This window comes from Anguilla rostrata, chromosome 4 (assembly GCF_018555375.3).
Source record: "Anguilla rostrata isolate EN2019 chromosome 4, ASM1855537v3, whole genome shotgun sequence".
Lineage (NCBI taxonomy): Eukaryota > Metazoa > Chordata > Actinopteri > Anguilliformes > Anguillidae > Anguilla > Anguilla rostrata.
Window position 1 is genome coordinate 46,381,891 of NC_057936.1, and position 21,458 is coordinate 46,403,348.

Sequence of the window (21,458 nt, forward strand, 5' to 3'; positions counted from 1 at the left end):
TTATGAACCCAGAGACAAGTTTCACTGCTGTGCATGCACAAAATGAAACATACTGTTAATGTTAGCAGTGATCACCCATTTGATTTTAAAAACTCAGTGCATTTCAGCAAATGTGAAAGTGAAGGTGAGTTTTTTTTTAAAAAGCAAATGGTAGCAATTTCATTGTGTCAAGCAGAGGTGCAAATTAATAAAGGATCAAGCAGACTCAGTTGGGGAATTGAGTCCCTCAGGCTGAATGATTGGACTCCAGGAACAGCATCCCCAAAATAATGGCACTTGATTTTATTGGTTCCAGATCCTCTTACAAAGTAAAGCGAAATCCCCAAGAATACTCACAGTGCATTTGTATTCTGAGGTCTTTCCACAATAGGCATATTAATATGAAGAGCAATTATTGGCAATCATGCAGAAATGAAAAACACCTTTCTAAATAAAGAAATAAAAAAGAAAATGCTAAATGAATACCATTGATTAATTAATTAATAATAATGGCAATTGCAAAAAGCAGCTACAGGTTGACAGTTAAGAGTTAAGGGCTGGAAACATGTCAAAACAATGATGATTGATTGAGTGATGGAAATACCAATTGCATGCTTCAGTTGGTTAAGCATAGCCATGCTCCATCTGGATCATTGAGAAACTGCAGTATGGCAAAGTGCATACAGGGGCGAAAAGGTATAAAAACCAATAAGATACAGAAATCTTGTGTTTTTCCCGAAAAATAGTGGTCCCAAACAAAAGATAAAAAGCACCTGCTCCGAATTTCTAAACTAAAATGTAACAGCATTTTGTCAAAAAGGAACTTTGCCCTGAGGAGGTGGACATGGGGGGGGAGAAAACACACTCACACATCTGAGCAATCAGATTGTTTCAGGTCATTTTCTCCACCCAAATCTGTACCAGGATATTACTTGTTAATCAACTCTTCCTTCCCATTAACGGTAACAGATGTTAATTTTCCATCTTCATATACCTCTACTCGCTCCCCGTCACTCCCTGACATTCTATGAAGGAAAAAAAGACAAAAAGAAAATGAGAGGAAGAGAAGATAAAGCACACAGAGGCTGACTTATGGACAAGGGCTGCAATCACAAAAACTAATAAACAAGACCATGCAAGCTGGTGGTTAACAACAAAACTCCTCTCCAATCATACCATGTAAGAGATTATTCTGGCAGTTATGTCGAAATTAACATCAAAACCTGCTTTAGTAAAACTAAGTTTTACTAAAACCTATTTTGAAAATATTTCAACTTTCAAATTTCATATTCCAAAGTATCTGACTGAACTTTGAGACGGATACCATATGCGCCCACTGCCACACAGAAGCCAGTCGGTTCATTGTGGTGCTCATAAATACAAGAATCTCCTTTACCTTTTAGTGGTGATTTTCTTTCCATTCACGATGCTTGTGGAGGTTGACACAGACTGGTAATTTCCAGGCCCGCTTCCACCGAACGAGGAGAAAGAGGTGAAGCCTCCTTGTTGTCCCATTCCAGGCATTCCTCCTGGTCCTCGCATCCCTGGCAGTCCACCTCCGTGCATTCCTCCCATCCCACCTCCAGGCATTCCTTGCATTCCTCCCATCCCACCTCCAGGCATTCCTGGCATTCCTGCCATTCCACCTCCAGGCATTCCTGGCATTCCTGCCATTCCTCCTGGTAATCCTCCACCCATTGGTCTGAATGAGCTACCTGTGCAAACGGCATTAACTTCCTGCTCAGCCACAACAAAAAGCCATTCTTAGCAGCACACCTACCACACCAGTCTGCACCGGTCAAGCAACACCTGCTCTGGTCCACATCAGTCACATGCAGCTGAGGTCAGAGATAGATGAGTTAGCATGTGAACATCTGCTACAGAATGTGACATCACCTCTGGAGATGGAAGAAGTGTGATTAGTTCCCTTTGGTCTTCAGCTAGGCAGCAGAGTGTAAAACCTGCAGATAGTTACCTGCCCCAAAGGAAGGGAAGCCGCCAAATCCCTGGGAGAAGGGCGCCTGCATCTGACCCATGTTCATGCCGCACGCGGGCATCTGCCCGCCCCCAAACATATTGGCAGCATCATTTCCTGTAGGAACAAAAAGAGACCAGGGGTACAGCGAGGAGAGTCAACCGCAGTCACTCTGCACAACAGCAGCGGGGCGACATAGCTCAGGAGGTAAGACCGATTGTCTGGCAGTCGGAGGGTTGCTGGTTCAAACCCCGCCCTGGGCGTGTCGAAGTGTCCTTGAGCAAGACACCTAACCCCTAACCCCCAACTGCTCTAGCGAATGAGAGGCATCAATTGTAAAGCGCTTTGGATAAAAGCGCTATATAAATGCAGTCCATTTACCATTTTCCATTCACTCCACAAGCACACGCTGTGACATCACTTCCTTTACCATGGAAGAACACTTCAGCAGGACATATTACCCACTGCTTAGGGAATGCTGCAGTAACCAGTGTTTAGACCAGAGCATTTAAAAATTAATTTGTTAAAGTGTTATCTGTTTGAGATGAATTAACACTGGAAATTTTACAGTGTTATTTATGCTATAATGGTTGCAGTTGTCATCACAGATAACAGATTAATTTTTAAGTCATCTTCTTCATTCATTGTATTCATAATCACTTTATAATTTTAAAAACATTTTTTAAACAAAAATAATCAGTCACTACTTTTGATTCGGTTCGATCTGTAAGGATTTGGCACAATGCAGTGGAGACCAGGCTGCAGAACTTTGAGTACATTGGGCATCAGAATAGTTTCCTGCTTTTACAACTGCATATGGGGTTCTAAAATGCAAGAAGAAAGTAATAGACTAGAACAAGAAAGATTACACTGGGGAAATATGAAAAAAGTTGGAGTCTGCTTTATAATTCAGCTATATATCTTGACAACAGTTATTTATTATACTTCCTGTTCACAAGAGCATCTGACCTTTTCCATTAGAGACCCTTAGCTCATTCACATGTGAATCCCCTGCAGTTATGTTTTTAATTCTAATTATTGTATTAGCCTACACAGTTTGGATTGTACCACTGATTCCTCCACACCTGGAATTTACTGGAGGGTGGACAGAGCCATAGTCCAGGGAATACAGAATGAACAGCAGCAGCTGCTCTTCAACACAGTTTAAATATAGAACCCTGTTTGTACACAACCATGGCGGTTCCTCAAATAGCCTTTATAACAATTCGCTTTCCAGTAGAACAACACGTGGGTTACAGTAACTACCACCTGTTTCAATCGGAAGCATGCTGTTGTATATGTCATCAGTAGGTTTGTCAGAAGAGGTATAACAATGGTATGCTCCAATCAGTATCCTGCTCTGACATCAGGTCATGAACTGCAATGTGACTGAAGGTTCTTGGTGTGAATTCAAACAGTAGACTGGCTAAGCCCTCCATTTCAACTGGTCTGTTTTCTCTTGTCAGAAGGCAGCCCTTTCTAACAGAATGACTGCAGGCTGGTGTCCTCCTTGGGTTCTCTGAAAGCTATTTCCACAACATTTTTGGGTATGATGCATAGTCTTACATTGGTGCACGGTTTAGAGTGGGGTCTCCTTATTTAGTGCTGGGAGCACAAACCAGACACTGATGTCAGATTGAAAGCACACAGAGATGGACAACAATAGCTCCTGGACTTCCCGGAAAGTGATAGCAGGAACTGTGGATATCAGCAGACTCTATATCCAGTCATCCAAAACTAGAGTACCATGGAAAGTGACACACACTGTATAGCTTCAATGTATGAGCTGAAAAACACAAAGCAATCCACTGGCTGAAGTAAAATCCTCACAGATTCAGAGTGGCATAAACACAAATGCATAATTTAGTCCAAATGTTTGGCAAAAAAATAATTATTTGAAAGAAAAGAATACAGGCAGAGATCTAATATGCTCCAAGGGGATACATGAAACTGTGTCCACCAACAATAACATTAACAATTTAATCATCAAGAGAAAAAGACTGATTTCCACAAAATGAGGTGGAATAAAACCTTTTCAAGAACATGCTAGTGTGTTTTCAGATGCAGGCCCTGCTCAAAGAGAAGGCTGAAACTACTGTAAAAGCCAGGCCACAGCAACTCTCTCAATCCTCCACGTCACTACAAAATCCACTCTGCATGAGCGGAGTACACCATCCGGCTGTCATAACAGCTTGAACTTACTTCCTCACAAGTTCGAGAGGCTACCACCAGTAAATGAACACTATAAACCCACAGCAGGAAAAGACAGATTCATTAGGATTCTCACTGCTCCAGTATTTGCGCTTCATTGGAATAAACGCGAGACAAAACAGAATTCTATTCCACTAAATTCCAGCCGTGCACAGAATAAGACCGTGTCGTAGCCCCGTTGAGCTATCAACAGGAGAAAATGAATCAGTTTGTCATACTGAAGCAAGTGAACAACATAGCTTCCATTGATATTCCTGTCAAAAAAACTGACAAAATGTGCTAAGGCTAATGTAACAGAGAAAAGTAAAGGCATTTCCACATTTACATCTTTAAAAATCTTATGGATCTTCACTTAACCCCTCTTAATGAAACTGTCGTTTTGAATGCAGTACATGTTCCAGCTAGCCTATAGTCTAATTCAAACACTTCAGAAACTGTTTTGCCTTGATCTGTAAAAAAAAAAAAAGAATAGTCAAAAATCTATAAGTAAAAAAGCAGAAAGAAATTAATAGAAATAAATCCTCTGGATTATCTCCATCTCCATTATCTCCACACGTCACCGAAAGTGTCTTTCATTAGATGTGAATAAACCAGGCATCAAGACATGAATGAACAATAACACAATAAAGTACAACAAGACAGCTGTGCCAGTCCTTAATGATATGTATAAATATGGTAATAACAAAGCTTTATGACACGATAATACAGTTTAATTCTCATTATGGTTCGCACGATGGCATTGCAGGTCTGAAGTTAATTTGTTGTGTTAAACCCTTGGCTAACAGGGCACCAGATTTACAGCCAGGCACTCTTTGGGAGTGCCTGCTGTAAATGGGATGAATTGTTAATATTTCTTCATTAGCATTAGAGCGTGGCGTCAACTTTGCTCACGTTAGAGATGGCAGGGGATTGAACAGACTTACCGAAAACCTGGGAAAACGGGTCTTGCCCACCAAAGAAATCCCTGAAGACGTCCATGGGATTGCGGAATCCACCAAACTGGGGACCAAAGGGTCCTGTGTCAAAGAAAAAAATGGAAAGAAAGTTCTCACTCGTCAGGAAGGACTGACCATCCAGAAGGAAAACCGAGAAGGAAAACTGCAGAATTTGTGAATACTTGAGTATTCAACAATTTACATTCACTGTGAGACCTAGAGAAGGGAGTCACACAAAAATGGATAATCATTGAAATGATCAAAATCAAACTTTAATAGGGAAGTGGGCAGGGAACTGATGATCCTTGATATAACCCACCTTGGTTCACAGGGGGTTAATAACAAAGAATTATACCTACAGATTCTACTAAATGTTGTTGATTTAAATGGTTGCTGAGTTGCGAGGGATTTTCCTGCGGACTGGCTACCGCAGGATGACTCAGGCCTGGGAGCAATGCAAGCGTGACACCTATAGGAGGCACTGTTTTCAAAGGAAGAATTTGCACTCACCTGCGCCTCCAGTTAAGCCCTCTACCCCAGATTGGTCATAAATGTTCCGCTTGTTGACTGCAAGGAGAAACAAAATCAAGGTTTTAAAATGACAAGCATAATCAACGCTGCTCCCCTCCCAGCAGGAAGCCGAAGAGGCAGATATTGATACTGATATTGATTATTGGTTAATGAGGGTCAACTTTAGTTCATGGCTCATACACTAGCCATTTTGTGGGGCCAATAGGATCAATTATCAGTGTTCACAGACAGCACTACAGATACATATTTTCAGACAGTGTGCTCAAAGTGTGCAACGAATACATCTGAACAAGATACAATGCACAAGGCATTAACAGCAAATAAATTAATCCTCACTGAAGGAATTCCACCTGACCGTACCGTTAGGAGCGACTCCAACGGTCATCCAGTGCATTAACCCTGTTCGCCTCATGGCTGACCATGACTGAACTCTGGCTAAGCGGTCAGACCATGCAGCCTTCAATGTGCTGACTGGAGTATCCCACTTATGGACTGCAGCTGGAATTGGTCACCTGTGGTCTAAAATTCAGTCTCAATGCATCTCACAGCAGGTCTAGGTCAGTGGGTCTCCAGTCGTATCTGAAAAGTGCCAGCAGGGGTGCTGATTTTTCTATTAACCCAGCACTAAGACACCGGAGATACATTCTCTGGATAAGATAGGGTACTATTGTTCTTGATGCTTTGGCTGTTTTCTTTTCTTCTTTTTTTTATTGACTTTTTCAATATAATGTTACCCAAAAACAGCTTTAAAAAAGACGGAATGCAATTAAGCTGATTTATTTCTATTTATTTATTTAATTTTTTTGTCTGATCTGACAGATGAGATGTCAGAAAGAATGGTGTAGGCAACAAGTCGGAAATTACGTCTCACACTGGGAACTTCCTTCAGCTGAGAAGTTTTACTCTTTATGCAGGACCCGGGGTAACTATGCATCTCAGTATTGCACAACACTGAATATGTTTTGCTGAATCCTTTTAATTTAACTTTAGTGTAACTCAGCACAGATAACACTTGATCCATACTCTTTGGGCTGTTGTTTAGATTCTGGATGAGAGCGCATAACATCACAACAATCCTTTTTGTTCAGAAAGAAAATAATAATAATAACTCTATATATGAATGGATCACAGACGCAGTATTTCGCGAATGCGCTGGTAGTGGGCGGAGACTCTTACGGTCGGACAGGACCTCGTACGCCTCTGAAAGCTGTTTGAACCTCATGTCTGCCTCCGCTTTGTTGTTGGGGTTTTTGTCTGGATGCCAATGCAGCGCCTGGGTTCTGTACCTGATGGAGGACACACACACACACACACACACACACATACACATACACGCAAATGCACACACAAAGGCATACACACACACAACACAGAAACACAAACAGACACATACAACACAGACACACACACGTGTGCACGCGTGCAAATGCACACGCACACAGGCAAATGCGCACACAAAGGCACGCACACAAACACACACGCACGCACATACATACACAAACATAGGATCAAGGGATTGCATGGAAAGAAGTGAACACAGACTACCATGGTATGTAAATACTGAGTGAAATCCAATACAAGGAATGGTAATGAGGGAGGAATAGCATGAAACATCTGTCATTGCAGCGTGTAAAGAATGTTCTCGGCATACGCTTAACATCCACACATCCATGTACACTTAACATCCACACGTCCCTGTACACTTAACATCCACGCACCCCTGTACACATAACGCATCCACACATCCCTGTACACATAACGCATCCACACATCCCTGTACACATAACACATCCACACATCCCTGTACATGTAAAACATCCACACATCCCTGTACACATAACATCCACACATCCCTGTACACATAACATCCACACATACCTGTACACGTAACATCCACACATCCCTGTACATGTAACATCCACAAACTGAGAGGCAGCTGGCTTCTCAAATGTATTTTCAGAGTGTTTCAGGCAGACGCATTGAGAGACACTGAAAGCTTTCACAGACTAATCTGGTAATAGCTACAGTAGTTTAGGTTTATTTAAACACCGGAGTTGTATGTCTTTAATCGCTTACTCTGTTTACTCTGCTTGTTTTCCCCAGATATACTGCTGACCATGCAGCAGCAATAGCTCTTGTGAAACATGCCCATGGGATGCCCAGCCAAAGCTCTCTTTGGTGTGTTTAACAGCAGGTTCATGGTTTGTCACAGTGCTGGTTCTGGCCATTCTCAGATTCTTCAGTCACATATTAGAGCTTACTGCAATACAATATCAGCAGCTCCTTGACTAATCCAGGTGAAAGCAGACAGTATATAATATCTAAGGGCCTATTCTCCCAGCACAAATGTCATCCAGTGAGATGACCTGGATACTGCAGATTGGGAAGGCATTACTTTGGGTGGGGCGCATTTTGGCTGATCTCCTCCAGTGACGGGCTCCTTCAGAAGCACCGTTCCCGGGATGCAGTCACCTGCCTGTTCTCACACCTGAAAATGTGCTTCTGTAACGGGCACCGCCTTCCCCTGCAACCAAATGGGCGGGACTTTAGCACTGGAACACAACAGGGGTTGGCTGGGAGCAACAGGGCCCAAGGGCGTGTCTCGGGTGGGGGGAGGGGGGGGTAACAGAGGTGCTGCAGGGGGAAAATTGCTTTGAGGGCTATGCAGTGTGTCTGGAGCTTGTGCTGTGGGGTAGGCAGTTCGCGGAGTGAAGCGACTGACCGGGGGGGGCGGGGGGATGGGGGGGTAGAGCAGGATTACTTGCCTTTTGATTATCTGTCAAAAGGCATAAGACAGGAGGCGACATAGCTCAGGAGGTAAGACCAATTGTCTGGCAGTCGGAGGGTTGCCGGTTCAAACCCCACCCTGGGCGTGTCGAAGTGTCCTTGAGCAAGACACCTAATCCCTAACTGCTCTGGTGAATGAGAGGCATCAATTGTAAAGCGCTTTGGATAAAAGCGCTATATAAATGCAGTTTATTTACCATTTACCATTTAGGAGCATTTACACTGCTGTGTCTTTATTTCACTGCCCACTAAGGGCACTGACTCTCCACACAAACCTCCCAAAAAATATGCCTGTTTTTCACAGCCAAATGAATGATGTTAAAAGACATGGAGATGGAGAGATGGAAAAAGTGGCCAGTAAACCCCACACCTCCCCCTGAATAAAAAGGCACTACCCCACCTCTAGGCTACATATATCATAACAACTAAATAGCACATTAAAAAGCCCCAAATTAAACAAATATGCCAGGTGTGTTTGGGGCGAAATGGCTTCATTTGGCTGATTCACAGGTGATGCACCAGCCGTCATTAGGCGCAAGTTCCCAGGAGTGCTCTCCACATTTACATAAAGGCAGACCTCCAAACAAGGTAACAGCGAATTAACCTTTAACACTTCTATTCTCCGGTAACCTTTTGAACAGAGACAGAACAGAAAAGAAAAAATAGAAAATTAACTGGAAATAAAGGTCAATCGGTGGGGGGAAACCGCTGTTAGGCTTCACACAATAATTCCACGATAGAATTTAAAAGCCATCGAATTTAAAAGTCACTACCGAGAAAGGCTTCATTTCCAGCGCCTTCACTGGCGAGACCCAAAGGTGCATGTAAACATCCACATCGCCCACAGAGGGCCGAATCAGCAGGGTTAGAGCAGGGATGAGAACACAGGAGCTCCATTCTGCATTCCACTTACCCTGTTCATTTGTGTGGGGATATAATTAGCACATTACACCCCTCGCAGCCACCACGGACATCATCTAGTGCAAGCAGCAAAAATAGCCACCGCGCATGCCGAAGCGGGGAACTCACGCTTTTTTAATGTCCTCTTGCGACGCATTCTTGAACACTCCTAAAATCTGGTAATAGTCCACCATGGTTGTGCAGAGTCCACGTCCACAACAGCGTCAGGGGGTCAAACCTGCGGAGGAGGGGTGGGGAAAAGGGCGGGACGAGGAGAGGTGAGCCCTACCCTGCCAAACCCCTGCCGAACCAGCGCGGTGCTGGATCAGTGTGTGACAACCAACCCTGACCCTGCGGTGCTACTGTGCTGTGAACAAGCAGGACGAGGGGGAGGAGGGGAAATGTGCCTCATGTTTTAACCACAACTTTATGTAATCGGAGACACTGCTGCAGGCACCGCCCAAATGGGAGACCACCTGACGCCAAATTAATTCCAGCTTGGGGAGGACATCCCGCATGACATGAGGCTTTCTGTTTAGAGTGGTACCAGAGGTCTGGACAGGAACATTATTCCATTCAATTCAAGTGTCTACAAAAAATACAAAAGCAGTTATTATTTCATTCTTGTATTAAAGTAACAATGGAACAGCCTTAGCACAAGGAAATTCCAGCCAAAAGGAACCCCATAGGCATGTAAAAATGATAGCATGTTCTTTTAAAGGGTATTATGTGATTGGTGTGCACTTCTGTGTGTGTGTGTGTGTGTGCGTACAGTACATGAGTGTGTGTGTGTGTGTGTGAGAGAGAGAGAGAGAGAGAGAATGTGTGTTCATGTGTGTGTGTATGGGTGCAAGTGTGTGTGTGTGTGTGTGTGTGTGTGTGTTTGGCAGGGAGTGAGGGTTAAAAGGGATGGCACTGTTCAGTTCTATAACTCCATGTGCAGTTCTGATTGCAGAACCAACCGGTTGGAGTGGTCGGGTGGAGGAGGGGGGCATGACAGAAAAAGTGTCTGTCAAAGTGCCTAAAGCCCTTTTCTCACAGAATGTTTTTCATATTCAACGTTAAATCATTAAACAGGTCAGCCCATGTAAGAACAAGAACACCTGTGGATAAACACTTCTAATCATTTACATGCAATTCAGCAGCCCTGTCCAAAATTTACCCACCGCATCTGCGGTCCCAGGGAAACATACAAAAAACTGCACTGATGTGACTAATGATTGGAGATGATCTTAGCTGACAACAAAATAATGCAATAAGGATTGCATTTCCATAACTTGGGTGTAATGCACGGGTAAGAATACAATTTAGGTAATATAGTTCAAACTAATGATTTGTTTGAATTTCTGGAAACTTCAAGTTGAATTATGATAGCTTTTTTAACATTTAGGGCTACACAGCATCTGTTCAACTTAAGTTTAAAATGCCATCTACAATGTGAACACTGGGCTTGACAGCAACAGTTCATAAATGTCCACTAAACCAATGATTATAGCAATGAGAATTATATTATTCCATGTTCCTTCATCAAGCTTAATTTTAAGTGAAAACGCATACATTTCATAGTGAGTGTACACATTAGTTATATACCAACTGAAATTGCAGTATGAGCTGACTAAGTTGGCACGCATCATTTTACTGAAAAAAACGGGGTGGGGGAGATTCGGGCATAACATGTCCACAGGAATCTACTTGCTCACTGAATCATCAGACAGCTGCTTGTCAGCATTTCAGTCAAATGTCAGAAATGACATCACAGCTCATAGCTCAGTTCAGGGGTTGCAACTCTGGTCCTGAAGAGCCAAAAGTTCAGCTGTTTTTTTTTCCACCTTAAAATCACCACCCAATTCAGACCCAGGCAACCAGGTGAAGTGAACTAACTGTGTAATCCACTCTCCAGGACCAGGGTTGCAGACCCCCTGCCTTAATATAACCCTCCTGTAGACTGCCACTGTGATCAGATGCAACTTTGATAATGGGGCTTCTTCTATTGTACAGCACAAGCTAAAAGCTTCTTCCTGTTTTCCAGACTCAAGGTCTGTGGAACAAGGTGACTAGGGCTGCTTGTTAAAGCATTATTAAGACGAACATAGGAAGGACTATTATCAATATGGACCTCTACATACAAGTATAAATTCCAGGATAAAAATGTATTTGGTTTTAATAAACCTCAAAGAATATGTTCAGTTTGATGGACAGTTAAAGTAAAGACATCAGTATAGTACTGCAGATGAATGCAGTCACTCACTGACCGTGTCTGAGAAGCTCAAAACCAGAGACGCATTCTACTTACAGTATAAGCAGATATTCTTGCCTGGAAATAAAGTTCTAACCCTTGGGAGAGTTCACATACAGCAACGTTGTAGACATGCAAATTTACCAACAAAATGTGGATCACTGGTTATGCAGGTTTCAGCCGATAATGACCTCTATTGCCGTACAGGATCTCTAATATCTTGTTAAGCTGAAGAGCAAAACAGCGACATTAAGTCTGAGCCTATGTGGTAGACTCCAAATGGAAAATTAGAGTATTTGTACAGTATGTGTCTCAGTGAATATAAAACTGCACATAAGCAACAGTGTATTTGTATGTGAGTACACATTGTATATAACACCAGTACACATATGTACCCAAAAATATACAGAGATATACAGGATATGGCAAAACCCTATATGGAAAACCAAAAGACATCACATTGCAAATGCACTTATTCTTTAGAATAAAGACATTATTCTAAAGGTTAGGCCAAGAGAGACAGTCAATCAATCATGGCATAACTAAAATTAAATATATTTATGCCCAGAACAACCAATGTACCCAGGGCACAAGATCCCCAAAGCCACTATTCAAAGCCAGTATTCAAAAATTAATTGCCAGTTACCTGTACAAAATAATATAAAATATAATATTAAGAAATGTGCGGTAACATGGATAGGGGCTGGGGGCCTGGCCGTCCCTTCATTGCAAGGTACACAGTAGGTGTGTGATGGCCAAACTGCTCCCTCAATCAAACACAACAGGGAAAAACACTGAAAAGGATAATAAAGAATACATTCTGAAGCTGACTGTCTGCACGCACACTCTTGCAGCACTTCTGACAATAATGATGAGGGGCGGGGGGTGAGGGGGTGGGGGGGATTGAATTCTGCCTCCAACAGTGATGGCAGGAACCCCCCCCCCCCCATCCCACCTCTCCCAGCCCTCATAGCACTGAAGGTGAACTTATCCATAGAATGGCTGACATCTTGCTGATGGTTGCTAGGCAACTAATTGACATATCAGAGACACGGAGGAAGGACAGGCATCTTGACAATGGGAGCCATCAGGCGCTGGCAGTACTCCTCCTGCTTCCTCAGCATGGGCCAGAGTGCAGGGAACAGTGGTGTCAGTACATAGTCTGCTCTGTGCAGAACTGGGTCCCACCGCTCACAGGCACAGAGGACACAGAGGAAGCCATTTTATCAGAGGCACTGCACTGCTCGTGTGAGGCAATATTATCACATTTACAATCCCCCATCGTTTTCACGACTTAAGCTGCAAATACTCATTATGATTTTACTGCTGCGGTTAATGCTCATCCATAATCTCACAGAGGAATGTTCCTGTTCACTGTGAAAATTACAAGACGCTGTCATGATGCTGTATTCCACTATTACCAACAACAACCGACTCAAGGCCTTAATTGGCAGCTGACTGAAAGGAAACCAAAAAAACCACAGACACTTCAGCCCCCTTGGGAATGAGTGTGACACCCCTGCCCAAGGAGGTATTCCCAAGTCCAAATAAAAAACAAATATGATGCTCACAGTATCCATTTCTATAAACAAAATTCCTAGGTTTTGTTATATTTACATATTAAAATACTGTGCAAAACAAATGCTTCATTTTAGGGTCATTTTATACAAATAAGCAAGTTGCTGAGGATAATTAAAATTATGTGAGGTATTTCCACAGTGCCTAGCAACAGTTGGTGTTTCCCATACTTCATCTAATATACAAACTACTGTAAATGTAATGACAAAATTGCAAGCCAATTCCCAGCAACTGCTATGCAAATTATAATTTGTGTTCCAGAACTGCCATGCAAAACAAAAAAAAAAAATTATTTTCACTCTTGTTGTACCTTTTGGAGAGTGACTCATCACGATGCTAAGGCAACCTGATCACACAGGATTCAGGAGACCACAGACTCATGTGTGACTACAGCTATTAGCTAACAGGTTCCAGGCTGAAACATTATCAAATGACTGCAAATATAGTTTGCATGCTAGGCCCATGCAAACCCAGCTGCAGGCTACGCACTATCACAGCAGACCGTTTGCTCCATCAGGCAAACAGACATATTTATTAAAGATTCCTCTTGCAGTAGACTGTTAATCCAACTAACTAACTTACAGACCACATCAGATGGCTGGCATCATCATACCTGTGCTGTGAAGCCATGGAGCTGCCCACTCACTAATACCTCAGCATTCAGCAGAGCAGCACAGACCACACTTTATTTTACACACAATCCATTGATACAGCTGGATATTTTACTTAAGCAATTCAGATTAAGTGCCTAGCTCAAGGGTACAATGGCACTGGCCCAGGTAGGAAGCAAACCCAATTTTGAGTTGTAAACTCAGTTTCCAAACCATTCAGGTACACTGCCAAAAGACCAATAAAGTACATGCAGTACGCATGGAAAATCTGGTAATAACTGTGCTAACTGGGCATGGCACTGATTCATATAAATAGTTACTATCAAAATAAAGAATGCAAATAATGCTTGGCAATGTATTTGGCAGACAAATATTAATGGCTGTTTGATTAACTATTAACAATAGCAGCTGAATCATTACTTTGTAATGAAATTGTGCGAAATGTTATCTACCTTACCTTTTTTTAAAACCCCAGGTAGCCTAATACCTTTAGCCTGTAGTGCAAGTAAAACAGACACTAAAGTTGCAAGAAATATGGCAAAGAACGAGTTAGGCTTAGATGTACAGAGCCAAGTAAACTTTGCAGCAAGAAGGTGCAAGAAATCGCAGTGAGAAATTACAAAGAAGCTTAAGATTTCCTGGTGCAGTGTTCAGCACACACTCAGAAGGTTCCAGCTGATGGGCAGTAACGTTAACAGGAGAAGACCAGGAAGATCAAGAGGCAAAAGACAAAAAAATCTTTTGTTGTCTAGCAAGAGAAACCATCGTAAAATTGCAACTACAAGAAGAACTCAATGCAACTAGAAAGAAACCAGTTGCCCTGACAAAAGTGAAGTGGCAACTACGATTTGCAGGTCTAAAATGGTGTATTTGCAAAATGATTGGATAGACTTCCAATAATTTGTTTATTGGTAATTAAAGACAAAGAAGGCTATTTTGAGAAAAACCTCTGTCTAAGATTACTTTTGAGCAAAACTCATCTTTTTGAGTTATTGTAGGTAGAAATACAAAACAAATGGTCGTACTTTGGTTTGTGTTCAATAAATGTGCATACATTAACTGAATTCTTCTCTGCCTAAGGTTTTTTAAAACAACCACAGGTGGCATAATACTTTTGGCCTGTGCTGTATATAACCTTTATCTAAATTCCAAACAATATAAACAACATGGTAAAGGGTTTCCATCTACTTCTGCTTCATCACATGTGATTTATAGCAAGCCAATATAATGAAGGCATGGGGACATAAATCAGGTTTATCTGTGAAACATGAAAACGAAAAAAGGTTTTCACGCAGTAAATTATTGGTATTTATTGTTTTGAACATTTTTGTCATTGTTATATGTTGTTATAGAGATTGATAGGGGCAGCACGGTGGTGCTGGGACGGACGGAGTGTGGCACAGTGGGTAAGGAACTGCGCTTGTAACCGAAAGGTCGCAGGTTCGAATCCCGGGTAGCACTGCCGTTGACCCTGAGCAAGGCCACTAAACCCTGCATTGCCATGCAGTATATATCCAGCTGTATAAATGGATACAATGTAAAGTGCTATGTAAAAAGTTGTGTAAGTCGCTCTGGATAAGAGCGTCTGCTAAATGCCTGTAATGTAATGTAATGGTGCAGTGGGTAGCACTGTCACCTCACAGCAAGAAGGTCATGGGTTTGAATCTTTCTGTGTGGAGTTTGCATGTTCTCCCCGTGTCCGCATAGGTTTCCTCCAGGTACTCTGGTTTCCTCCCACTGTCCAAAGACATGCAGATAGGCCAACTCAAGACTCTAAATTGCCCAATGCATGCTGGGATAGGCTCCAGCACCCCCTCGACCCTGCTCAGGATAAGCGGGTATAGATAATGGATGGATGGATGAATATAGATGGACAACAAATAGAAATATAAAAGAAGAACCCAGTTTACACTGGTGTAGGCACTGGTTATGAAATGCATCTCTTCAAAGTTCAATTTTTAAAAGTTTAAAATGGGTCAATTTGACCCAAACCAGACACAAGGGTTATAATACAAACCACTCTATCTGAGGACACTAGGTAGACAGTCATTCACAAGGAACCAAATACCAAAGACAGTTGATTACCTCATTAATCTAAATGAAAAAATAAAATAAAATTCACCATGAATCAAGATGCCACATGATTATAAATTTTTCATGAGAAATTTGCTGGAATTTAGCCAAGATCCACCAGGCATTGACAGATTACATAAATGTAAAGTTAATGTAAAAAAGCCAATTCAAATGTTAAATACCGGGCCTGTACATTTCATAGTACTGATCAAAGCCTATGGATAGTGAAGTGTAGAGAAAACTGGCTGAAATGGAGAGGTATCTGTATTAAACCATTTCCCAAGTTAACAAATAAAATAAAATTAAGGTTCAAATGTTTTAACATCAATTTCTAAATATTTAGGGAACATTCACTTACTAAAAAACCACAGTGGCTTCATAAAATCTGTATCAAATCTCAATTGTTTTAATATCAGGTCACAAAGTGTCAGCAGTTAATTTCATTGTTCTTAAACAAGAAACATTTGTTGACTGAATGAATGAGTTATTGACTGTACTGAAATTATATAGATAGATAGATAGTATTCTAATAGTATTCTAGTTAGTACTCTAAAGCACTGCACCAACAGGTTAACTGAAACACTGGACGCCATTCCTAAACAGGACCAGTAGTAATACCATCATGCGCGCGTCTTTCTGACAACCAGTTCAAATCAAGTGGCAGTGCTGTACATAATCAGCCACGCGATAGTTGCAGCGTTACATTTTGCTATGTTTTAGTGTTATCATACAATGAGTATAAATTGATTTAACTGGTTAGCAGCCGTGTGTGCGGGACGATTTACTTACCTTCAAGAGATGCTTTCCGAGAGTTCCTTTCCTCTCTTATGTTAGGTTGCTGCGCGCTTTCCCGACAGTTGCGTTTTGTACTGTGCGCGTCTGCGGAAGGTCTGTGCATATTTGCCAGAGCTCGTCTCTGAGTGGTCGATCGTCACTGCCTCCAGCAGTCGAAGTGGGAGTGGTGTGTGATATGCATTCTGTATGTTCTGTATGTAATGTTGGAAATCGGAATGGAAATTGCTAGTGTGGAGAAGAAAGAGGTGGAAGCGAGAAACAAAGTATTGACATTGCAAGGCAATTTATATAGTGTGAGGTGTCACAGTGACCGGCACTGTGATGATCCTTTATTGCAAACAGCATAACTTCGCCACAGAATGAATGAAGGAAATAACATAACATAATAATGATGAGAACAGGCCATTCAGCCCAATGATGCTCGCCATTTTCCTAACTAAATTATGCTCTGATTACCCACAGACTAGATAGTATCTAACACTGTATCAATTCTAGTCTTGAAAATCCCCAACTAAATGTACCCAGCCAGTAATTTACTCATCCAATGAGTTATCCTTACTAGCTGAAACCTGGATCATTCCAGAATTCTAATTGTGATGCTGCTCAGGTGATTTCTAAAGGTTAAACTACATAACTCTTAATGTAAGTTACTATATCGCATACCTTGCAGATTCCATTGCCCTGCCCGTCTGTATGACTGCTATCTCCGTGTGGGAGATAAAGTCCATTTAGACATCCAGCCTTGTCAGCAGCGCAGGCCTAAAAAGCACAGGGATTGTGGTTCAATGAAAATGAAGGATACCTATTAATTACATGCATTGGGGTGGTCAATATCTAATTACTCCCGGGAAGAGACACTCTATAGCAGTGGTGTCAAACTCGTGCCATGGAGGGCCGTGTGTATGCAGGTTTTCATTCCAACCAATTAATGCTGCCTTAATTGAGTCCAATTACTCATTCAGCCATATGCGTTTAACTGCATTGAAGCACAGAATATAAGAAAATTTTTATTTAGACAATGCGGGTCACCATAGACGTCGGGTCACCATTGTGCACAAACCTGCATCCCTAATTCATCAAATAATTTAAATAATTATATAATCAAGATCTGAGGCTGGAATGAAAACCTGCATACACACGGCCCTCCATGGCACGAGTTTGACACCACTGCTCTATAGGCTGCATAAAGCAAGAATAAGTACTCACACCAGATTCATTTGTAAAAAGGTTAGACATTTCTTGACTAATTGTGTCTGTCTGTACATTCATCAGTTTCTTACTCACCAGAAAACTGTTTAAAATATATATTTCCAGCAATACAATGCATCTCCAAAACTCCTATACAGAACCAAAGGACAAATGGTAAATGGACTGCATTTATATAGCGCTTTCATCCAAAGCGCTTTACAATTGATGCCTCTCATTCGCCAGAGCAGTTAGGGGTTAGGTGCCTTGCTCAAGGGTTTGAACCGGCAACCCTCCGACTGCCAGACAATTGGTCTTACCTCCTGAGCTATGTCGCCCCTACAAATAATTATCAGTAAGGGTGATGACACCTTTTACAAGTTATTTCTCTCTACTAGTAACCCGCAAATGCTGCCTCTCACTAACCACACTGTTAATGCCATTTTATCCAGTATTATTGTACAGGCGTAGCTATCATCAGTGTTTCTGATGTGAACTAAAATTTTCACAAATTACCGGTATGCAAAGCACCCTCCTTTATGTCTAAACCTGATCCACCACCTAAAGAAGGCATGCGGCCTACAGCATTGCTGCAGGGGCTGGCATGGCTAATGTGAATACACACCATGGACTTTACAGACGTAAATAACAGTACCATGCCATATCATACAAATCTATGCATTAGTCATGTTTGGATACTGTCTCCTGAGAGTCTTCTGTGCATCCTGTCAAAAAAAAAAAAACAGCTTGAACAAAACACAGCATTGTAAAGCTTATACAGTGTTGTGAAAAGGTATTTTCCCCTTCCTGATTTGCTCTATTATTGCATATTTATTACACTGAATTGTTTCAGATCATTAGACAAAAAGTAATATTAGAGAGAGGGAACCTGAATAAACACAAAGCACGTTTTAAAAATAATTTTATTTATTCACTAAAACCCATATAACCCATGAGAAAAAAGTAATTGCCCTCTTAAACTTAATAACTGGTTGCACCATATTTAGCATAAAAATTACTGTAATTTTAGCCAACTCTTCTTTGCAGAACTGCTTTAATTCAGACGAAGAAGCAGGTTTTTGAGTATGAACTGCTCATTTCAGGCCCTGCCACAGCATCTCTATTTGGTTCAAGTGAGGCTGTAAAGAAAAGATACTCTTGTAACGGCCACTCCAAAACTTTATTTTCAGCCATTCAGACATGAACTTGCTTTTGTGTTTTGGTATTGTCCTGCTGCATAACCCCATTATGCTTCAGCTTCAGGTCAGACAGATGGCCAGACATTCTCCTTCAGAATATTCTCGTACAGAGCAGAATTCATGGTTCCTTCAAAAATGATAAGTATTCTAGGTCCCAAGGCAGCAAAGCATCGCCACACCATCACCCTCCCACCACGTTTGACTGTTGGTATGATGGTCTTACGGTAAAATGCTGGATTTGCTTTACACCAGACATAATGGGACCTATGTCACCCAAGAAGTTCCACTTTTGGCTCACCTGTCCATATAACATTATCCCAAAAGGCTTGAGGATCATCCAGGTGCTTTTTTGCAAATGTGAGACGATCATTGAGGTTTCCCTTGGTTAGCAGTGGTTTCCAGCCTGCTACTCTCCCATGAATGCCATTTTTACCTGGTCTTTTTTCTTATTGTGGAGTCATGAACACTGAACTTAGCTGAGGATAGAGACACCTGCAGTTATTTGGATGTTTTTCTTGTTTCATTTGAAACTTCCTGGATGAGTCCTCGCTGGACCATTGGAGAAATTCTGGCAGGCAGCCACTCCTGGGAAAATTCACCATTTTGAGATAATTACAAGGATTCTCCATTTGGAGATAATGGCTCTCATGGTTAAGAGTCCTAGAGCCTTAGAAATGCCTTTGTAACCATTTTAAGACTGACATATTTCAACAGCTTTCTTTGGTAGTGGCATTGTGATTTTGTGGTGACTTATGTACTCTGAAGGCAGGGTGCAATACGAGTGAGGTTCAGATTCAACAGGGCTGACTGCAATCAAGCCTGGCGGTGTTCAGTCTGCTGAATCAAATGATCAATTATCAAATTTGGTTGATGGAGTAACTAAGGAGGCAATTACCTTCTCACAAGGGTGATATGGGAGTGTTCATGAAATAAATAAAATAATCATTTAAAAATGTGTTTTCAGTTGTTTACTCAGTTTTCCTTGGTCTAACATGACATCTTGTCTAAAGACATAAAACCATTCAGTGTAACAAATATGAAATAATGGAGTAACTCAGGAAGGGAGAAAATACTTATTTGTGGTACTGTACAAACTATTCAGTACTGTTTCTCCACTGACATTATCAACAGTTCAATCTTCTGCACACATCGTATGTCACATAGTCTATTCATAAAGACAGTGGAGTAGGTACGAAGGTGGATCCGCCCACTCGTACTCTCTTCTTTTGGCCTCTTTTGAGCCAAGTGAGCAGGGAGAGCCCATGAGGACAGTATCACTCCTGTAGATCTCCTCTGAATGCGTAGTACATTATGTGGGCACCAGGTGGCACTGGTGTTCCACAAATTGCAGAGAAAGTGACCTGCTACTAATGGGACACTGCCTATGGAGAAATAACAGGTTGCATCTTTTTTCACCTGCACAATCTTTAAATCAGAGCTGTGATCACACTATATGCAGTCATCCTTTTTCTGTTAAGAGATTTCGCAGGACCTTCTGGTTGTATCTCTCTCTCTCTCACACACATACAAGAGGCCCGTCTATCACAGGCGCAGATACATAAAATAGGCCGACTTTTCCTTATCGTTGTCTTGTTTATAAAACTCTACAGTGTCCTGTTAAAACTCCACAAAAAGAAAAGGGGCCTTTTGAAATTTTCACCAACTTAAAAAGCGTGCAATGAAAAATGAGTTTTTCTTAAAGCCCAGATATACGTCGCTTCATAATTGAAAATTCTGCAGTAAGGATAATTCTGTACATTATAAGGGGGGCAGAGAGCAGAAGATTTAGGCTCAACATCACAGCGACGCACTCCTGATAAACCAGTCGAGAGGATCCGGTGTGGCTGCGTATCTGAATAACGTGCTCACTTACCAGAGTAAAACTAGTAGAAACTCAATATTCTATATACCAGATTATATCTGTAAAAAAAGAAGCCTATATACAAGAGTATCTTTTCTTTACAGCCAGACATGCTTCAGGGATCAAAACGACCAATTTCAGCAACAAAAAAATTATAAAATCAAGACCCATGTTTCCCTCCTTCACAGGTAAATTATGCAGTCTTTCTTATTATAAGTACGATTATTATACTTACAATCATATAGCTGTACCATATAACCATCTATTATACATGTAGGTTTGTATGCATTTGTTGATATACAGTTTATTATTAATAATAATAATACATAAAGGCCTGCAATTGAAGTAAAGCAATGACATCCAAGGCACAGTTATTACTGTACTTTTTTTCACACAATAAAAACACACACAATTATCTGTAATACATGTAGGAAAATCCATGGATTCCTCTGCCCCCAAGCTCATTATCGCAACTTATTGGCTCACTATTATTAAAAATCGCTTTATTAATATTCATACTTTAACTGATTAAAAATACTGTGAAGTCACCCTGAAATTTTACAATCATCTCTTTTAAAAGCCTTAAGTACAGCCTGTGTGCA

General features: G+C 41.4%; 1 protein-coding gene across 2 annotated transcripts; it reads right to left on the reverse strand.

Annotated features, from left to right (window-relative positions):
- Window positions 1-260: 260 nt before the first annotated feature.
- dnajb6b (DnaJ heat shock protein family (Hsp40) member B6b) lies at window positions 261-16,762 on the reverse strand. 2 transcript variants are annotated; one of them, XM_064332772.1, is made up of 9 exons: window positions 16,606-16,762; window positions 9,448-9,556; window positions 6,808-6,917; window positions 5,611-5,667; window positions 5,089-5,181; window positions 1,955-2,071; window positions 1,560-1,694; window positions 1,376-1,508; window positions 261-1,004 (listed from the first exon to the last, which is right to left on the reverse strand). In XM_064332772.1, the coding sequence occupies exons 2-9, from the start codon at window positions 9,510-9,512 to the stop codon at window positions 908-910; spliced, it is 807 nt and encodes a 268-aa protein (XP_064188842.1). In that variant the 5' UTR covers window positions 9,513-9,556; window positions 16,606-16,762; the 3' UTR covers window positions 261-907. The 2 variants fall into 2 exon arrangements, with proteins under 2 accessions (XP_064188842.1, XP_064188841.1); XM_064332771.1 differs by having other exon boundaries at window positions 1,376-1,694.
- Window positions 16,763-21,458: the final 4,696 nt, after the last annotated feature.

Bases quoted from the DNA above. Each gene is read 5' to 3' on its own strand.
- dnajb6b (XM_064332771.1), bottom strand. From the start codon at position 9,512: ATGGTGGACTATTACCAGATTTTAGGAGTGTTCAAGAATGCGTCGCAA. The intron at 5,182-5,610 runs GTGAGTGCAAAT...TCTTTGACACAG, and splicing joins GGGCTTAACTGGAGGCGCAG to GACCCTTTGGTCCCCAGTTT. The intron at 2,072-5,088 runs GTAAGTCTGTTC...TTGTTCCTACAG, and splicing joins CCCGTTTTCCCAGGTTTTCG to GAAATGATGCTGCCAATATG.